The 17,681-nt window shown below is 36.4% G+C and overlaps 1 protein-coding gene across 1 annotated transcript; it reads right to left on the bottom strand.

Annotated features, from left to right (window-relative positions):
• Positions 1-3,056: 3,056 nt before the first annotated feature.
• On the bottom strand, positions 3,057-8,371 carry LOC125229566 (cAMP-dependent protein kinase catalytic subunit 1). The gene has a single exon (XM_048134444.1). The coding sequence runs from the start codon at positions 8,047-8,049 to the stop codon at positions 6,988-6,990; it is 1,062 nt and encodes a 353-aa protein (XP_047990401.1). The 5' UTR covers positions 8,050-8,371; the 3' UTR covers positions 3,057-6,987.
• Positions 8,372-17,681: the final 9,310 nt, after the last annotated feature.

Raw genomic sequence — 17,681 nt, 5'->3', positions numbered from 1 at the left:
ACAATCGTTATACCGTAAAATATCATGTTTCCCATCCCACCCATCAAAACATTGCTAATTATAAAAAAATACACTGTGTATAAGCATCTATTAAAACGATATGTGCATTTATATATATTTATGTAAACAACATTTTTAATTCATTTTCTTACATTATGCTTAAAGAACGTCGACTTTAAAGGTATCCCGTAATTACGTACAACGACTCCCGGAATTGAAGCCATACCAAAATTGTATCCCGGAATAATGGGCAAACTAAGGGTTAAGTAAAACAACGGTAATTTCTATAAATTAGAAGTTACGATGGAAAATAGTATCTTAAATCCATCGTAGAAGACTTATCCTTAAAATAAAATAATTAACACGACTAGAAACTTCGCATTTTTTTTACAATCCTCACTCAAAGTAGGAAACGTCTTAAGTTCCCGTAATATGGGACAGTTACCTTAGATACAAACTTGCAAATATACAACGCAAACTATTGTACATACTATAATCTACTACCAACTACCGACCCCTGTTTAGGCTGTTTCTAAAACTACAGATGTATGGTAGGTACCTTAATATCTGATGAAACCAGCAATAGTTCCCTAGTGGTGTATTTTCAACATAGAAATTGACTCCTTTTCCAAAATCTAGTAAATGCCGCTTGTCATTTGTTCTTTATTTAAAATGTCCTGTGGCTACTTCGAGTAGGTATCAGCACCTACAAACCTACATATAGCTGTAATAACTATGTAAGCAGTACGTATATAATTTTATGACCATGCAAAAATTGTACAGTCAACCAATTGGAACCCTAGGCCACTCTACAACCATGTCAAAATGACAAGCAGTAAGAGATTTCTTACAATCTGATTTATAACGTCACTATGACATAGTTCTACAGTGGCCTACGGTTCCAATTGGTTGACTGTACCTACTTCTTAATCTTAGAAAATCGGACAGGTACAACGCACAAGTGAAAAAAAATATGATCCGGCCCGGTTATTGGCCTAGTCAATTAGATAGAGTATAAGATATATATGTATTTGTATATACGCTCATTCATCGTTAATTCGCTTCTACTCATTTCCTCAAAGGTTGACTGGAAGACATCCCATTAAGGGATAAGTCCGCCTACATTGTATATTACTGACTCTGTAACTGTGTCTCTTTTGTTTCCTTTATGTACAATAAAGCTTATACATACATACCTACATATTACGCTTCGTTGCCTATTGATGACTGTCTACGTCAGTTACACACAACGTACATAGAAACAAAAAGCTGAATCGTATTCTAATAGGTTTCGCTCGGCAGCAAACCCGCATGCATGTCAATATGGAGGTCGACGTGTTTTCACCTTTCGTGTCATCTGTCGGATTTCGATTTATTAATAGAACTGCAGTCAGTATTTTAGTCTAAGTCGGACTATGCTAAATTTTTTTATACTACGTCGGTGGCAAACAAGCATACGGTCCCGGCATACGGTCACGGCGTGGCGGCGGCGTGGCGCGCGCCGCGCCGCTTGGCGGCGCGTCTTACGTCCTTCCTAGGTACATTTTGTATAAGAAGGACGTAAGACGCGCCCCAGGTGGCGTGGCGGCGGCGTGGCGCGCGCCTTACGTCCTTCCTATACAAAATGTACTGAGGAGACGCTTTTTGAATTACACTCAGGTGGCGTGGCGCGGACGTCCGTTGCGCGCCCCGAGACACGCAACGCTCTGGTGTGGCCGGTCACCTATACAAAATGTACTGAGGAGACGTTTTTTGAATTACATTGAGGCGGCGTGGCGCGGACGTCCGTTGCTTAAGCCCCTGCTACACGATACGAGTATTTACTCAAGTCTCCAAACTTGCGTACTTTCACGTCGCCTCGATCGGCTCGGCATTCTTTTGAAATTGCAGCCAGTAGTTCAAGGCTGGTTACATAACGCATTTTTTGTTCTCGAGTAAGTAAATACTACTACTATAATGCTAGGCCCGAGTAGTGAGTATATTGGTAAACATAGATTTATAGAGTCAAGAGCGATGAATAAGGGTTACTGTTTTAATTTTTTACTGAGTGATTTAGGTAATGATTTTCCGATGAGTTTAATGTAGAAAGTAACTGTAATAAATTGTGTATCATAGCAAGCAAAGTTTTTGTTGTTTAGTTAATTTTTTTCACAAGACTTGATTAGGATCGTATAGTCCAGTGAGGACTACTGGCTCATGGCCGGTACTAACTTATACTATCAATATCAGCTTCTTTTTAAGAACTGTCAAAACGATTTGCTAATATGGAATTACTATGAAATACTGAGGAGTGACGTCACGGTCAATTCATTTACTTTATATCTTTCTCTTTGACTTATTAAATAGAAATTATGTTTTCACCACACCAACTGACAAAGGCTTACTTTGCTATTCGAAAACAGATAGCAAAATTGCATTTTATCCACAAGAGTGCAAAGTAATCTCATACAGATTTTAACTTGATATCTTTAACTGGCTGGTAGAATTTACCAATAAATGATGACTTTGAATCATAAATATTTAATAAATTGATAGATTTGATTTAGTTTGATGTTTTATAGCCCGTATTTTGTTCGTGTTGGTGTGGTGAAAAATTTTGTGTTTCACTCGGCGGCAAAGTTTGTTTAACCTTCGCGCCTTGAAACCCTCGCAAATAACTATTAAATTAAACATAACTACTGTCCATATTTTTCTTCTAATTATGTGGTGCTTTATTTTGTTCACTGCATACAATATTTTATTTTAAGTATAGGAAACTAACCTATTCAAAATGGCCCTAAATGTATCAATGTTTTTGAAGAGTCTACACTCGTCTAGTCTACATAAACTTATATTCATAAGAAACCACCTACATTTAACGTTAAATTATCAATTGTAATTCTCTACACAGGCAAATGTCGTCTGACGTAGATCACGCAGATGTCAACCGACGGGTCTGAATATTATTTGCGAAACCATTACAACTCGAGCGATTTGCGTAACATTATAAACACATTAAGCAGGACATTGAGAATATTGAGACAAGTTTAAACAGATGGAGGAAATCAAACGAAAAGTTACATCGATATTTTTAATTTCATCGTAATTTTATGGAAGATCAATACATGGTGACAAATAATTACTGAAATTAACTGACTTTTTACACTTGAACCTTCAATGCTATAGGCACTCGATATAATAGATCTAGACGTGAACATTTTAATATTAATACGCACAGATATAAAAAGACTGCTCTCAATTACACATACTGTCACACTAATGTTTATAATATCCAAAATGGCTTAAAATGTTCACATTAGAACGTCCACATTGGGTTGATGAGCAAGTTTATAAGGCTGGTTTACATGATGCCAGTTGCTGGCACTAACATCGCTGACAAGACAGAGTTATCGATAGCGCAACGAAAGATCCCGGGTTCTATTTCGTTTTAACGCTAGATTTACACAATAGTGATTAAATGGAGGCAGTGCCACTGTTCTGTGGAGCAAGACTAACGACAGTCGCTGGCATCGCCTAAACTAGCCTTTATGAAGCTACTGGAATGAAGATCTGCGGATACCGAAGCTGATATCAAATCTCCTACTTATCGGGGACACGACCACTCTAGATATATACAATGAAGTAACAAAGGAAAACTACACCTCAGAACCTTACTTATTACGATCCAAAAAAGAAATATTGCAGTGATGAAACTACAAAAAACAGCGTTGCGCGAGAATTGAAGGCGAAATCGAAATGCATCTTGTTAAACAATGTCTAGTTGGTGAATGTCTTTCGCTTTTATAGAAAACGATATGCACCTTGTTTTTACATCCATTGATTGCACAGGCGTGACAGTACAATGGCATGAAAGCATGAGACATTTTAATCTTTGATTACATTGCTGTATCATCATCACTTATATAATACAATTCGTAACCGAAACAAGCACCTACTTAACTAATAAATAACATTACACTACCTAATATAAAAATCTAAGGCTTCTCATGCGATTTAAACTTTGGAAAGATAGAACAAAACAAGCAGATAGTGACTAGTTGCTATACATAATATTGATTCTTAGTGATATTTTTAGTTCATGATTTTGTTAAAACATAGACCTGGTAAAATTACAGAAAAATTGGGAGCACATTTCATGATCGAGACTAAACATACTGGCGTATAATGGACGCTTTTATCAGTTATCTGTCTAATTGAGATGCATCCTCCTGAATTCAGCAACACTTTACAACTGGCATCGTTTACATCAGTCTTAACACATTGACATATGCAGAGCATTTGTCTTTAACTAGTATCAAAAAGACGTCCATTTGCAAGGGATGCTATCTTTTATTTATCACATGATAAAAGCAACCATAATACGCCTCTCATTAGACTATGATAAAGCAACGGCTGATAAGGTGTCGTGTTTATCACGTCAGCGAATGTATACTTGTGTTATATACCTGATCAGTAACAGGGAGCCGTGTCGTGTTACTCTCTACTCTAGCACCTGTACACAAGCTCTAAATATACACTTGTATACATTCATTTAACATCTGAATCGAGTAAGCACCGTGCTACGTGGAATAGCGAGTATCCTTGCTAAACTTATTAAAGGTGCATAAGTGCTACTTGCACAAGTTCCTAACCCAAGCGTAAACAGGCCATTACAGAAAAATTGTAACAACATAAAATGGCATGAGATAGAAATAGGAATTAGTAATTTTCTACACTGCTGGCAGACTATTAACTTTTTCTATCTCATAAAATCTTGTGACGTTAGAACATATTCTCGAGCATTGTCTAAATAGTTACTTGCTACTCCACTTAGTCTAATTTAAATAACAATAGTGCATAATTTAGTTCTGTTTGTGACAAGCATACCACTGAGAGTGGACATGTAATGTTTAAAACTAAGTGATACATGTAATGAAGGTATAAATAAGAATTTCTAACAAGTCTTAAAAAATATTTATACAGCAGGCCCATTACTAAGAATCTTTATGGCACCAAGTAAACAATGTAAGTAACATTGGCATTAAACAAGAAATAAGGTTGCTCACCAGCTCAGTTCATATCTGTGGTTAGCAACATGAACATGTAAGATAACATATTATTTTGCTCGACAATTCACCAACAGACATCATCTTTACAGCAAAAAATGTAGTGCTTTATATTATTAAAAAAATACACATAAACACTAATGATTCAATTAAGAAAATAGGTAGATTGTAAATCGAGATATGGTATTGTATCATTACTAGATGAACACACATGAGGTTATAGGAAAAACAATAGATATTTATAGTACACTACACACATACATTTGTTCCTTTATCCTGTGTATAACTACAGGTTTTCATCAATACAGGGGTACTGGATTTATATGCTTGACAAGGCATGGCAACAAGCCATATGAAACAGAGTCCTATAGGCTTGTCATCACTCTGGCAAGCATGGAAACTCAGCATAGGACAGTACAGTAGTTCATATTCTTGTAGTGTGGTCTTAAGGTGAGAAGTGTGCAGCTCTCTCCCTGTCCCTGGGATATGCAACCTAATAACTATTACCACAGATGCGCACAATGTCTTCACAATGTCAAATGCACTACAAATAACTATATTTTTATTTGTACAGCCTGGATTCAAAGTTTCCATCCATTTCCATTCAATCCTACATCTAATAGCTAACAAACTTTATAGTAAACATCGCCAGTTAGCCGTTCTCTCATTCCATGGAACAAGAAGTTATGGGACCGAACCAATAGCACTTATGAGACAGTCATGTATTGATATTAGAACTTGTTATACACACCTACATACGCTTATTGATAACATCAGTCTCAATGACAAGATATCACCATGTAAAATGGCATTTTAAGAGAATTACTACTAAGATATTTTAATCATATTCCTATGTATACAATAAAACAACATTTCCATCCAAGTAAGAAAAGAAACCAGTTCTTTTAGAATGATTGAATGAGGATTTGTTTTCTTGTTTGTCTGAGAATTATTGCTTTATTTATAAATGGGAACATGTTTAAAGTGTTAAAATTTATTGCTTTTCTTAAACTGATGCTAGCAATAAGTTTAGTTACATCATAGATGATTACCTATACAAGACTGGCATGTTGTTTAATGTAATTGTTACACAATAAAAATCCATAAAATCTACAAAATAAGGAACTATACAAATTACACTTAAACTTGAAAGGAATTCTCACATCAGATCACAAACACATAGGTCAATTGCACAGACGGGTGAACACAACTACACAGTTACAATAACTAATCTCACCACATTGCCATGTAGTTAGTTCCTTAAATAAAATATCAACCAATTAACTTTAAATAAAACAAATTATGAAATGTCAATATTTAAAATCTATACAACATTCCATCAAGATAAGAACATTATTTAGGAAATTCAATAATAATCCACTAAAAAGTAGTGATTCAAATAGCTCTAGAATCTGATTGTTAAGTGATGTACATCAAACTTCAAATTCAAAAATTAGATTGTGAAGATTATGTAGCATGAATTTCATATGGAAAATTGTACTGATGTCTTAAAAACAATAAATAATTTAAGACCACCACAATCCATTGTTATCAGCAGCTAACTATCATTTAGGTGAAAAACATAATCAGAACAGAACATGATTCTGAACAATGTAACACTGGTATTGCACTTCTGCAGTCCTAACATTGGGGAATATCAGTTGAATTAGGACACTTCATCTATAACTGCTATGTTATGTCATTCTGAAAGGGCACTAAGCAAATGAACGCCACCGAAATATCGGAAATCAGTTCTACTTCATCACGCCTATGCTCCGAACTGAATCCACCTGCGGGGCCGGCCCCGGAGCGCGTCAGCGTCCATGTCCACCCGAGGCCGAAGGCAAAGAGCACTCGTCGCGTCGCGACCACGTCTTTGTAGAGAATTCACTAATACAAAATACCTACTCACGGTGTCCGCGTGCAGGCACCTCCAGTGCGCTCAGAACTCGGCGAACTCCTTCGCACACTTCTCCGTCGAGGAGATGCGCAGCGCCTCCTCCTCGTAGTCGTCGAAGTTGCTCGTGTCACCCGGGCCCTTGCAGCGCGGGATGAACGGCGCCTCTATTTTCTTCTGGAAGACTGAGATCCAGTCGGTGCTCGCGAACCATTTGTGTCCTTTGATATCGTTCACGCCCGCCTTTAGGTTGCCGTAGCGCTTCGTCAAATCCACCTGCAGCAGGTTGCGCAGCAGGTCTTTTAGATCTGACCCGAAGTGCGAAGGAAACCGAACTTTGCCCGAGACGATTTTCTCGTAGATTTGAATGGGTTGGTCGGCGAAGAACGGCGGGTAGCCGGCCGCCATTTCATAGACGAGAACTCCTAGTGCCCACCAGTCCACGGCCTTGTTGTAGCCCTTAGACAGGATGATCTCGGGCGCGAGGTACTCTGGTGTGCCGCACAGCGTCCACGTACGGCCCTTCACGCGCTTCGCGAACCCGAAGTCAGTCACTTTGAGATAACCCTGAGAATCTATAAGCAGATTCTCAGGCTTGAGGTCCCGGTAGATGAGGTCGAGGTAATGCAGGTATTCGAAGGCGAGCACGATCTGCGCGGCGTAAAATCGCGAGTGCGGCTCCGAGAAACGGCCCACCTTACGCAGGTGCGAGAACATCTCTCCACCGGGCACATACTCCAGCACCATGTACAGGTTCGAGTTGTCCTTGAAGTGGAACTTGAGGCTCACCAAGAACGGGAAATTGATCGCCTGGAGGATTCGCTTCTCGTTAAGCGTGTGTTCCACCTGTTTCAATTTAACCACTTTTTGCTTATCCAATATTTTCATAGCATAGTATTCCTTGGTGGGCTTATGTTGGACTATCATGACTCGACCGAACGATCCCGTTCCGAGCGTTTTTATTCGCTCAAAGTCGTTCAGTCCGGCGGTGTTGGTAGGATTTTTCTTCCATTTCTCTTCGAAATCCTCTTTGGCCTGGTCCAGGAACTCTTTGACGCTTTCGGCGGCGTCCACCTTTTTGTTGGCGGTGGCGGCATTGTTGCCCATGGCGGCACTGCTAACTAGTCCAGCCGGGGCCTCGATTCGCCGTTATTAGAGGCCGCCTTGCACTAATCGATCCCTGCCCTTGCGACCGCGTACGAAACGAGGCAAGTCAACACAAACCCATTACGAGCATGAACATTCCTAGTTTTAAAATCACTAACACACGTCACAAACAACACATAACGCAGGCACACATTTACACAAAAGTTCTGGGTACAAAAAACTAAAAATATTTTGTCACATTCACAATCCCCAAGAATAAAATGGCTTCCACAATCAGACTCGATCGACAGAGCGAGATCGAGCGAGCGAGCGAACGATTTGCTCTTTGCTCACGGCACGGGAGGCGGTCAATTATGACAGTGTTACCAGTGCCTATAAAAAAACTACCATTTTCATCAAAAAAACTCCTATCAAAAATACATTGTTTTGACGAAGGGTTCCATATACGCTTTTATTAGGGGATTTAAAGCCAAACTTTTCTCAGAAGGCGCCAATTGCACAGTGAAGGACCAACCGCAAAACCTTGATTTACGTGATTCTTTGTAGTTTTACTTGTACTTTTATATATTCTGTGGTTTTATATGTGATGATCATGTTCCTGTTATTCCTTATTAGGGACATAGGGCTCTTAGAAGAATCTTCCACTTTTCACTATCCTGGGCGACTGCTTCCAAATCCTTCCAGCCTAGTCTACTTGAGCCAGCCTCCTTCTCCATCTCCACTGACCGCCTCCACGTGGTACAAGGCCGTCCCGACCGTCTACTGCCAGGTGATGGCCATCAGAGACTTGCTTGGACAGGTGGTTGTCTGCTCTGCGTACCACGTGCCCTATCCATCACCATTTACATGCGCGTATTTCCTTCCTATGGGTTTTTGCCCCGTCATCTGCCACAATCTAGCGTTTGAAATAGTTGTCGACCAGTAAATACCCAAGACGCGCGAAGTTTTGCATGTAAAATGTAATAAATGTGTAAATTCGCAAGTGTGACAGCGACACGTCTAACATGGTTTGAGGTATGTCATGTAATCTAACCGCCTTGCTGCTTGCTGCAGACGCGTGCCTTGTGTTTACTCGTAGTTACAAGTTATGTAGTTACTTTTCGTTCGGCGTCCAGTTTTTAACCGACTTAAAAAAAAGAGGAGGTTCTCATTTAGACTGATTTTTTTTATTTATGTTACTCGATATCTCCGAGAATCGTAAACCGATTTTTTTTTAAATCGTACGTACGTTTAAAAAAACGCCTTCAAAAAATAAGCGCGTTAGAAACAAACACGGAGAAACTAAAAAGCAAAAAATAATTTTACATTTAAATAATATGATGATTAGATTCCCTACCTAAACCTTTTGAAATCAGATTTCTTATCGTATTGCAATAATCTAAACATCCAAATTATAAACTTATCAATTATTTTTGCAGTCGAGGCCAGCCCTACCTGCGTGGGTAGGGCAAACAGGCAATAGCAAGGCGAGGAACAGGGCTGGTACCGACACCGACTACAAAAATAATTGATATTGATTATTTAGATTTTTATCGCCCTTGAAAGTTTTTCCTAAGAGGTAATGAATTGCAAATTCTGTTAAGTCTAAAGCGTGACAATAATGGCGTACATTGAAGATACTATTTATTTTGTATGAAAAATAAAATAATGAAGGACTTCATAATTTTTAAAAGTCGCTGAACAAAATGTTTGTTAGTTTAACGAGTAGGTTTATGATATATCCTCCAGTTGAATTTTTTGCTTTTGTTACAGGCCCTACCCTGTATAGCTGTGGGACAACAATGGCAATAATTATATGAGTAAAATGACTGGGAATGAGGGACTTCTTTTTTATTTCCATTGTTGCTACCCAAAAATTACAATTATAAATATTGAATCAATGAAAGATTCATGCCAACATTGAATGGTGTGACAGGGACAGCGCAAATGTTATAAAACATTTACAACGGCCCAGCGCAGCGTGGGAGCACCATTAGAGATTTCTACAGTATCTAAAGGTCTAAAAAACTATAATAGAAAAAATATAAACAACAGACAATTACTAAAAAATGAGAAGCAGTGATGACAAAGTCTTAAAAGGTAAGAATAATTAAAAATATATTTACTAAGGTACTGCGGGACAAATCTCGACTGGGGGACAGTTGTAACTAATGCATTTTGTCCATTATTACACTATGATGTTGAGTTCTACATATATCCACTGAACACGCCTACCATGTACACTAAATAGAGTGTACACTAACCGGTGGACACTCTATTTAATAATGCAAACATTGTAAAACAGAAAAAAAATACCAGTTACATTTGCCCTCCAGTCAAGATTTGCCCCGCTGTACCTTAATAAATCCTAGAAGTGTAACTGTAAGACCTCACCATAACAGAGAAAAAGCGATGTTAGATTAGAATTCATAGTGATGCAATGTGATATGATTAATTGTAGTCCTGCATTGATTCAAGTTATTTAGAGTATGTTATCAAATTATCTAGAGTGTGATGAACCTGTATTTACTGATCTCTGAAATAATAGGAAATGTAAATTCTACCAATGTCTAATCATTATTTTTATTGGCAACACTGCAGCGATGTCAGTGACGGCTAATAGGTGGCAGCACCAACTTGTTGCGCAGTCAGCGTGCGCTGTGGTTTTCATGGCGTCTCTCACGACTGTGCTGCTGCTAGCGACCATTTATTGAACTAATTTAATTTAATCGATATTTTGTTTGTACATATTTTGCTATCGGCTTATCAGTTATCAGTCACAGCTGTCATTCGTTTTGTAACTTTTGTACAACGACCCGCTTTTTTATTTGCTCGAGTGTAGTTGGCGCTGGTAAACAGTAATCCCATTTCAATATTTTCCTTGTAGATTATACCCAGTTATTGCACAACACCTAGATACCTGCCTAGCTATTTATTAATTGAATGTGAAAGAAGTTAATTGTGCTAAAGCTAAATACTTGTAATTACTAGGTCGGCTATAGCTACCTATGTTTTACTTGATACTTAGCTGAGGTGAGGTGAGGTACTTAGTATGTAGATGTAAGGTGCATTAGGTAATTCCGAAAACAGAAATGCTCGGGTAATTCCGAAAGGGGAATCTTAATATGATGGAAATAACATTATGGTGATTTTTTTGTGACTTTCGAAATTAGACGACTTAGCTTTATTAATTAAGTACCTACTCATAGGTATCTTACCAATACCTATATTTTACGAAGTAGATATCTAATTTGGGCCCTGTGCAAGTGAAAATAAAATTAATCAACATGTTGTTTTGTGCAATCTCCGTGGCGAAAGATACGGTAGTCTCGGACTCTTCTGTATTTGTACGCTATTATACAGTGGCATTTCTTTTGCTAACTGGATTTTTAAGCGACTGCAAGAATAGAAATAGGCTTGGCTGGTCACAGATGTACAAAATTTTCATTTTGTTTCAGTACTAACGGAACGCCAGGTGTGGTATGAGCGGGACGCCGCTATACACATTTACTACATTTAAAATAATGCTGTCGCGAGCGCACACATTGGGATTCCGTTATTTACTAAAATTTTGGGATCAGTGACTGTAATAAATTGTGTGTGCACGGGAAAACGTCCCACTTTGTCCATATTGAGTTACGAGTAAGTTCCTAATACTACGTATAGTATGAATTTTCTGGGATGAACTTTTCGCTTTAGCCGTAATCTGTTAAACAAAGACCTTTGTTTCTATTATTCCCGGCGGCTAGCTCCCGTTTCCACAGCACGTGCTAAAGTCTCAGTGTAGTTAAAAAGCAATCATAATAGGGGTGGAAGTTCAAATATTAATTTTATGCAAAATTGTTGAGTAATTGTTAAGTAAGCACATTACAAAATTACACATGGGCACGGTAATGTTTTGCCAAGTTTGGGGAAAATATAAGTGCAATATGTCAATGATATGGGTGTTATATCTTGATTTTAATAAAATAATGATTATAAACTGAAATAAATGTCATATACAAAGAAAAAATGACCAAGGCCTCCAAGTGTCCGATGCTGGATTGGAGGCCTTGGTCATTTTTTCTTTGTATATGACATTTATTTCAGTTTATAGTTAAATAATAGTAGTGTGTCTACTAAAAAACACAAATTAAAATATTTCCTATGAAATAATTTAATTTGGTCTTAGAGAAAATAATGATTATTAATAACAAGTAAGTATAGTATTTATGCAAGTATGTACCTACTTTTTCGTCTTACCGCTTGCTTTACCAAATGTTTGCCTTACTTTTAGAAACATTATAAAAAACACTTTTGGAAACGTGCCTGAAAGCGTCTCGCTGATTGTCATAACTCACAGATACCTACGTTTAATATGTTTAACATATTGAGTGTCATACTTTAATCATAGCAGCAGCAGTTGGAAAACATAGAAATAACAAAACCATGACAGGCGTTAACCTAGTAAATAAAAACCGGCCAAGAGCGTGTCGGGCCACGCTCAGTGTAGGGTTCCGTAGTTTTTCGTATTTTTCTCAAAAACTACTGAACCTATCAAGTTCAAAACAATTTTCCTAGAAAGTCTTTATAAAGTTCTACTTTTGTGATTTTTTTCATATTTTTTAAACATATGGTTCAAAAGTTAGAGGGGGGGGACGCACTTTTTTTCCTTTAGGAGCGATTATTTCCGAAAATATTAATATTATCAAAAAACGATCTTAGTAAACCCTTATTTATTTTTAAATACCTATCCAACAATATATCACACGTTGGGGTTGAAATGAAAAAAAAATATCAGCCCCCACTTTACATGTAGGGGGGGTACCCTAATAAAACATTTTTTTCCATTTTATATTTTTGCACTTTGTTGGCGTGATTGATATACATATTAGTACCAAATTTCAGCTTTCTAGTGCTTACGGTTACGGAGATTATCCGCGGACGGACGGACGGACGGACGGACAGACAGACATGGCGAAACTATAAGGTTGGCGAAGCTATAGTTGACTACGGAACCCTAAAAAAAGACTTGATTTTGATTCCGTTGTGATCGAAAATAATGCCAGTTAATTTGAATCTGGTCAATCCCCACATCCACAGGGGGACATTGATTGTTAATGTATTATAATCGGCGGGGACCGTTCGTCGCCTCTGGGTCCCAGGCTTGTTTGTTTTAGAGAGTACTTCAGAGATAATAAATCACGATTTTTTGACGTTTATTTTAGAATAAGTTGAAGTTTTAGAATAGTCTTGATAGTGATAAGTAGCATTATATGTATTAAGTTTTCAGTTCTATAGTACTTAACCGTTTGGGAGCGCTGTATACCTATGTCCATAATTATAATGTGACGTTTACGTGACGTAAAAACCTAAACCTATTCTGGAACGTCAAAAACTCGTAGCAGAGGTTTGGACAAGGGCAACTGTTATATGGTTGTAAGGCCGGCAACAGACAGTCTTAAAATTCATAAACTGAAAAAAAGAGTTGTATACGATCTGTCAGATTAATCTGAAAATTCATAATCTTAAAAAATAAGTATGTGGACCGTTAAGAAATTGTATGGAAATCCTCGATGTGATTTTTATAATGATTTTTCAGATTATGAATTTTATTTATTTATTTAAACTTTATTGCACAGTAAAAATATACAGTTACAAAAGGCGAACTTAATGCTACATGGCATTCTCTACCAGTCAACCTTTAGGCCAAACCACAGAATATATAATAGAGAAGACCACTCCTTTGAAAAAAGGTGCGGGATATGTAAAGAACACTAAAGACTTGATTTTATTGGACTATTTTATAGAAGAAAAAAAATAGGGACTTATATAAATATTTTTTACCTATTTAAGACAATAATAACTATAATAACTATAATACATATATAAATACTACTAATAATACTACTACTAATTTTAATACTATCGGTTCTGTTGCCGGCCTAACACTTAAATTTCCTGATTATATCAATAGGCCATTCATTATTACTTAGGACAAGAGAAATGACATTCATTATATTAGAAAAATTGAAGGCCTTCTTCTGTATAGAAAAAAAACGGGCCCCATTCTTTGGATGGAGTCCGTCGAGAAACTCAAAATGATTAATAAAATTTATAGTGGACACATATTTAGTATGATCCAAAAAACAGCTATCACTTTTCTAGTCTCTGAACCTTAAAAATTAAAATTTGTTTCCTACATAGAAAATCTAAATAATTAATCGCAATAGGTAACGGAAAATAGAAAAGTAAGTAAAGTAATGTATGATGTTATGTTATATGTACGGTCAGCCAAGAAAGTGGTTTGCCAATTTTCGACTCTATATTAAACACATAAGGTCGAAAAGTGGTAAACCAATTTTTTGGCTGACTGTACCTAGTCTATCACGTACATAAGTATTGTTACTAATCGATTATGTAGGTACTAGTTGTATAGGCAGCTGCTGAATTATATTATAAATTGTAAAACAAGTAAATTTCTATCAAGCGGTGCTACTGATATAATTACAGACGTACCGATACCGATTTATTACTAATAGAGCTGAAACTATAGTTAACATCGAATATAATAATACAATATTATTTCACGATTACGCTTATCGGTTGACGGATCGCAGTAATAGTTAACGGTAGGTATGACAATTATTTAATATTTATTTGTATATCGCTGAAATCCTGCTTTCATGTCTTTTTTCAAGTGTAATAGAAAAGGGTAATCTGATCTTGCTCTTGCTGTCTACTCAGTTAGTAACAAAAATGTGTTTGGTATTTAAACGACAATACCGAGTCGAGGCTTAGACTATAATAATAATAACCAAGCAACAATAAACGTAAATACTCGCATTAAAATTAGTCAGAGTCTCTGATAACACCTGAAACGAACTCAGTTACTTGGCATCAAAGTCCAAAATCTATTAATATTGTGTGTCTAAGTTCAGTCACCACAAAAGCACGAGAACTACGGATATGAACTACGTCGAATAACCTCGACGCCTTGGGAATGGCATAGCAACAGTGCGGCTATACACATTTGCACGTAACTCTTACGCTGGACGAATTTAATTCTTGTAACGAATACAACAGAGTACAAATTACTATAAAGCTTCTAAATTACGTTAACGTCTGAGCCCCAGTAAAACTATTTTCTATTGTATGTTAACAAATATAAAGTTCTTTTTTGCTCCTTATTTTTTGTTCCCGCGCTGTCGGTTGTAGATGATCTTTCATGCTTCTTTAGTTCAGATTAAAACGGCTTTTCCAGTGGCGCTAGTGAGCTTTAAGCTTGTGAAAAATGTGTTGCATGTTAGCTTGCCCTCGTTTTCTCCGCTCAAATGAGATCACCCCTTTGTACGTTATAGTACTTAGTTTGGTCCTTTGATGACTGACAATAGTGACAATGCTGATAGATGATACTTTCCTAATATTTAGTTAAATTCAAACGATTATCGTGACGTCCCTAAAATATGACTACTACTAGTGCTAACTACCTAGTACCTAACTGCCTGTCATTAGTTTCAAATTTTTGAATGTATATCTTGTTTCAAGTTAACTACATAACATTATTTATTATATGTATTCCTATTCTAAGGATACGCATGTACAATAGTGCAGTCACTGTCATATAGACTATACTTAATTAGTATACCTATAATTTAAATACCTACAAAGTACATAAGCTACTTAGGTACGATGAGTAAGTTCATTCAGTCCCTACAAATGAGGTTAGGCGGCAGGTATCTACAGCACACCTTCCAAATGTTCTGGTTGACGAATTCCCTCTGACGAAATCACCAACTTGTGCCAAGATTTCTTTCAAGAGCCAACGACCTGACATTAACCACGATCTATATGCGTACAGCCGTATAGTCAAAATTCTTGTCTCCTCCGAATAAAGATCAAAATTACATAACCGGTAGAGTTGAACTACACGATACAATGGTACGATGATTCCACTCGGCTCGACGGTTTTGTGGCGTCAACCGCAGCAGAACATCGAACTCATTTTTGGGAAGAATGAACATGCGTAAGTATTTTAAACATTTCCAAGATCAGCTACAGCCCTGAACTGCAGGTCAATGAAATATGCATATATATAAAAAAACACTAACGCTCGCTAAAACAAACTTGGTGGTAGGCAACAAAAATTTGGTACTAATAACTGAACTAAAATATTTTAGCAATACCTTTTATTACTTTTGATATCTTAGCGATTTCTACATAATCAAAATATTTTTATATAAATTAATTTTATACTAAACTCATTTGATATTTAGTTTAATTTAGATGGTTCGTTATAATATTTAGAGCAACATTAAATACCAGCTCCTTTTTTTAGAAAAGTGTCTTTTAGAAATATAGATTTAGGTACCAATTGAATATGTACTTATAATTTTTTTTAAACCTAGATGACTAACGCGAAAATGTACAAATTCAAGGTAGTGGGGTCGTCGATCCCACGAAAACTCCACGTTACTTTAATTGTTGTATTAATTAGAATTAATTTATGTTCACTCGAGGCAGAATGCACTTTTCAGGCATACCACGTATCAAAATAAAAATATAAATAATGAGTATGTACATAATGTGCAATCAAATTGTAGTACAAACGCGGGTTACCTACTAGCAATTGTAAAAAAAGAAAGTTGAATTTTTTAAATTGATTATTTTATAAGACTGCATTCATTCAAATTGCCATGCATTCAACATTTCAAACGCAAAGTAACTATGTGTGTATGTATTATTAATTGATTTCAAATACCACACCTTACAGCGTTATTATACTTATTATACATATTTCACAATAGGATCAACTATTACAAAACGAGGTGTAATGTTGTGAGGTACCTACATATCTAATCTTCGAATTCATAAGAATATGATATTGAATATAACATGATTGCGTTGGTATCCTCTTGGCGCCCAATGTACTTTCTGAAGTATATTTGGTTTCAACGGAATTTTAACTTTCAGGTAAACAAATAAAATATAATTTCTTTTGTATCTTAAATTTTTCGAACAAATGCAATTAAATTCAATCTCAAGTAAAATAAGAATCAAAATTCCCTAGCAAAAATTTTGTATAGTGGGCGCTACGAATGTAATTGTTTTTTTTTTTACTGAAACCATGATGCTGAAACCCCTAAATTTTGTAATTGATTGATAAATTAGAACGATTTCATTATTTATCTTTGACCTCTTTTTAATAAAATAATACACGTACAAACTTCAAAGTCTTCAAACAACACAACATCGATAACCTCCTAAGGCCCAAGGCGAAATTCGGCCCCTAGTCATTGCGAACCACGGTCCTACCAGTAGTACTATTGTTTTATACTCGTTCAGGCCCAAACATTAGGAACACATTTTTTTAATGTTATTGTACTTGTATGCCACCAACAGCTTTGGGGCATATTTATTATCAGTTTATGATGCCTTTTAGGATAATTTGATTTTAATTAAAAAAGTCCTACAGGAAGGACCATGGGCTTATAAAAAAACGTAATTTATATTAAGAAAATAAAAAAAACTCACTTAAGATTTGTCTCTTTTTTAGTTTTATTGAATGAATACAATAAAATAATAGGCTTATTTAAATAATATAATGCACTAATCACTTTTAATCAGTCTTTAGTGGTTTACTAGACCCAAAAATTAAGATTTTACGCTCTTCT

Source organism: Leguminivora glycinivorella, chromosome 9 (genome assembly GCF_023078275.1).
Source record: "Leguminivora glycinivorella isolate SPB_JAAS2020 chromosome 9, LegGlyc_1.1, whole genome shotgun sequence".
Lineage (NCBI taxonomy): Eukaryota > Metazoa > Arthropoda > Insecta > Lepidoptera > Tortricidae > Leguminivora > Leguminivora glycinivorella.
This window is presented reverse-complemented; position numbering and strand designations above follow the sequence as displayed.

Bases quoted from the DNA above. Each gene is read 5' to 3' on its own strand.
- LOC125229566 (XM_048134444.1), bottom strand. From the start codon at position 8,049: ATGGGCAACAATGCCGCCACCGCCAACAAAAAGGTGGACGCCGCCGAA.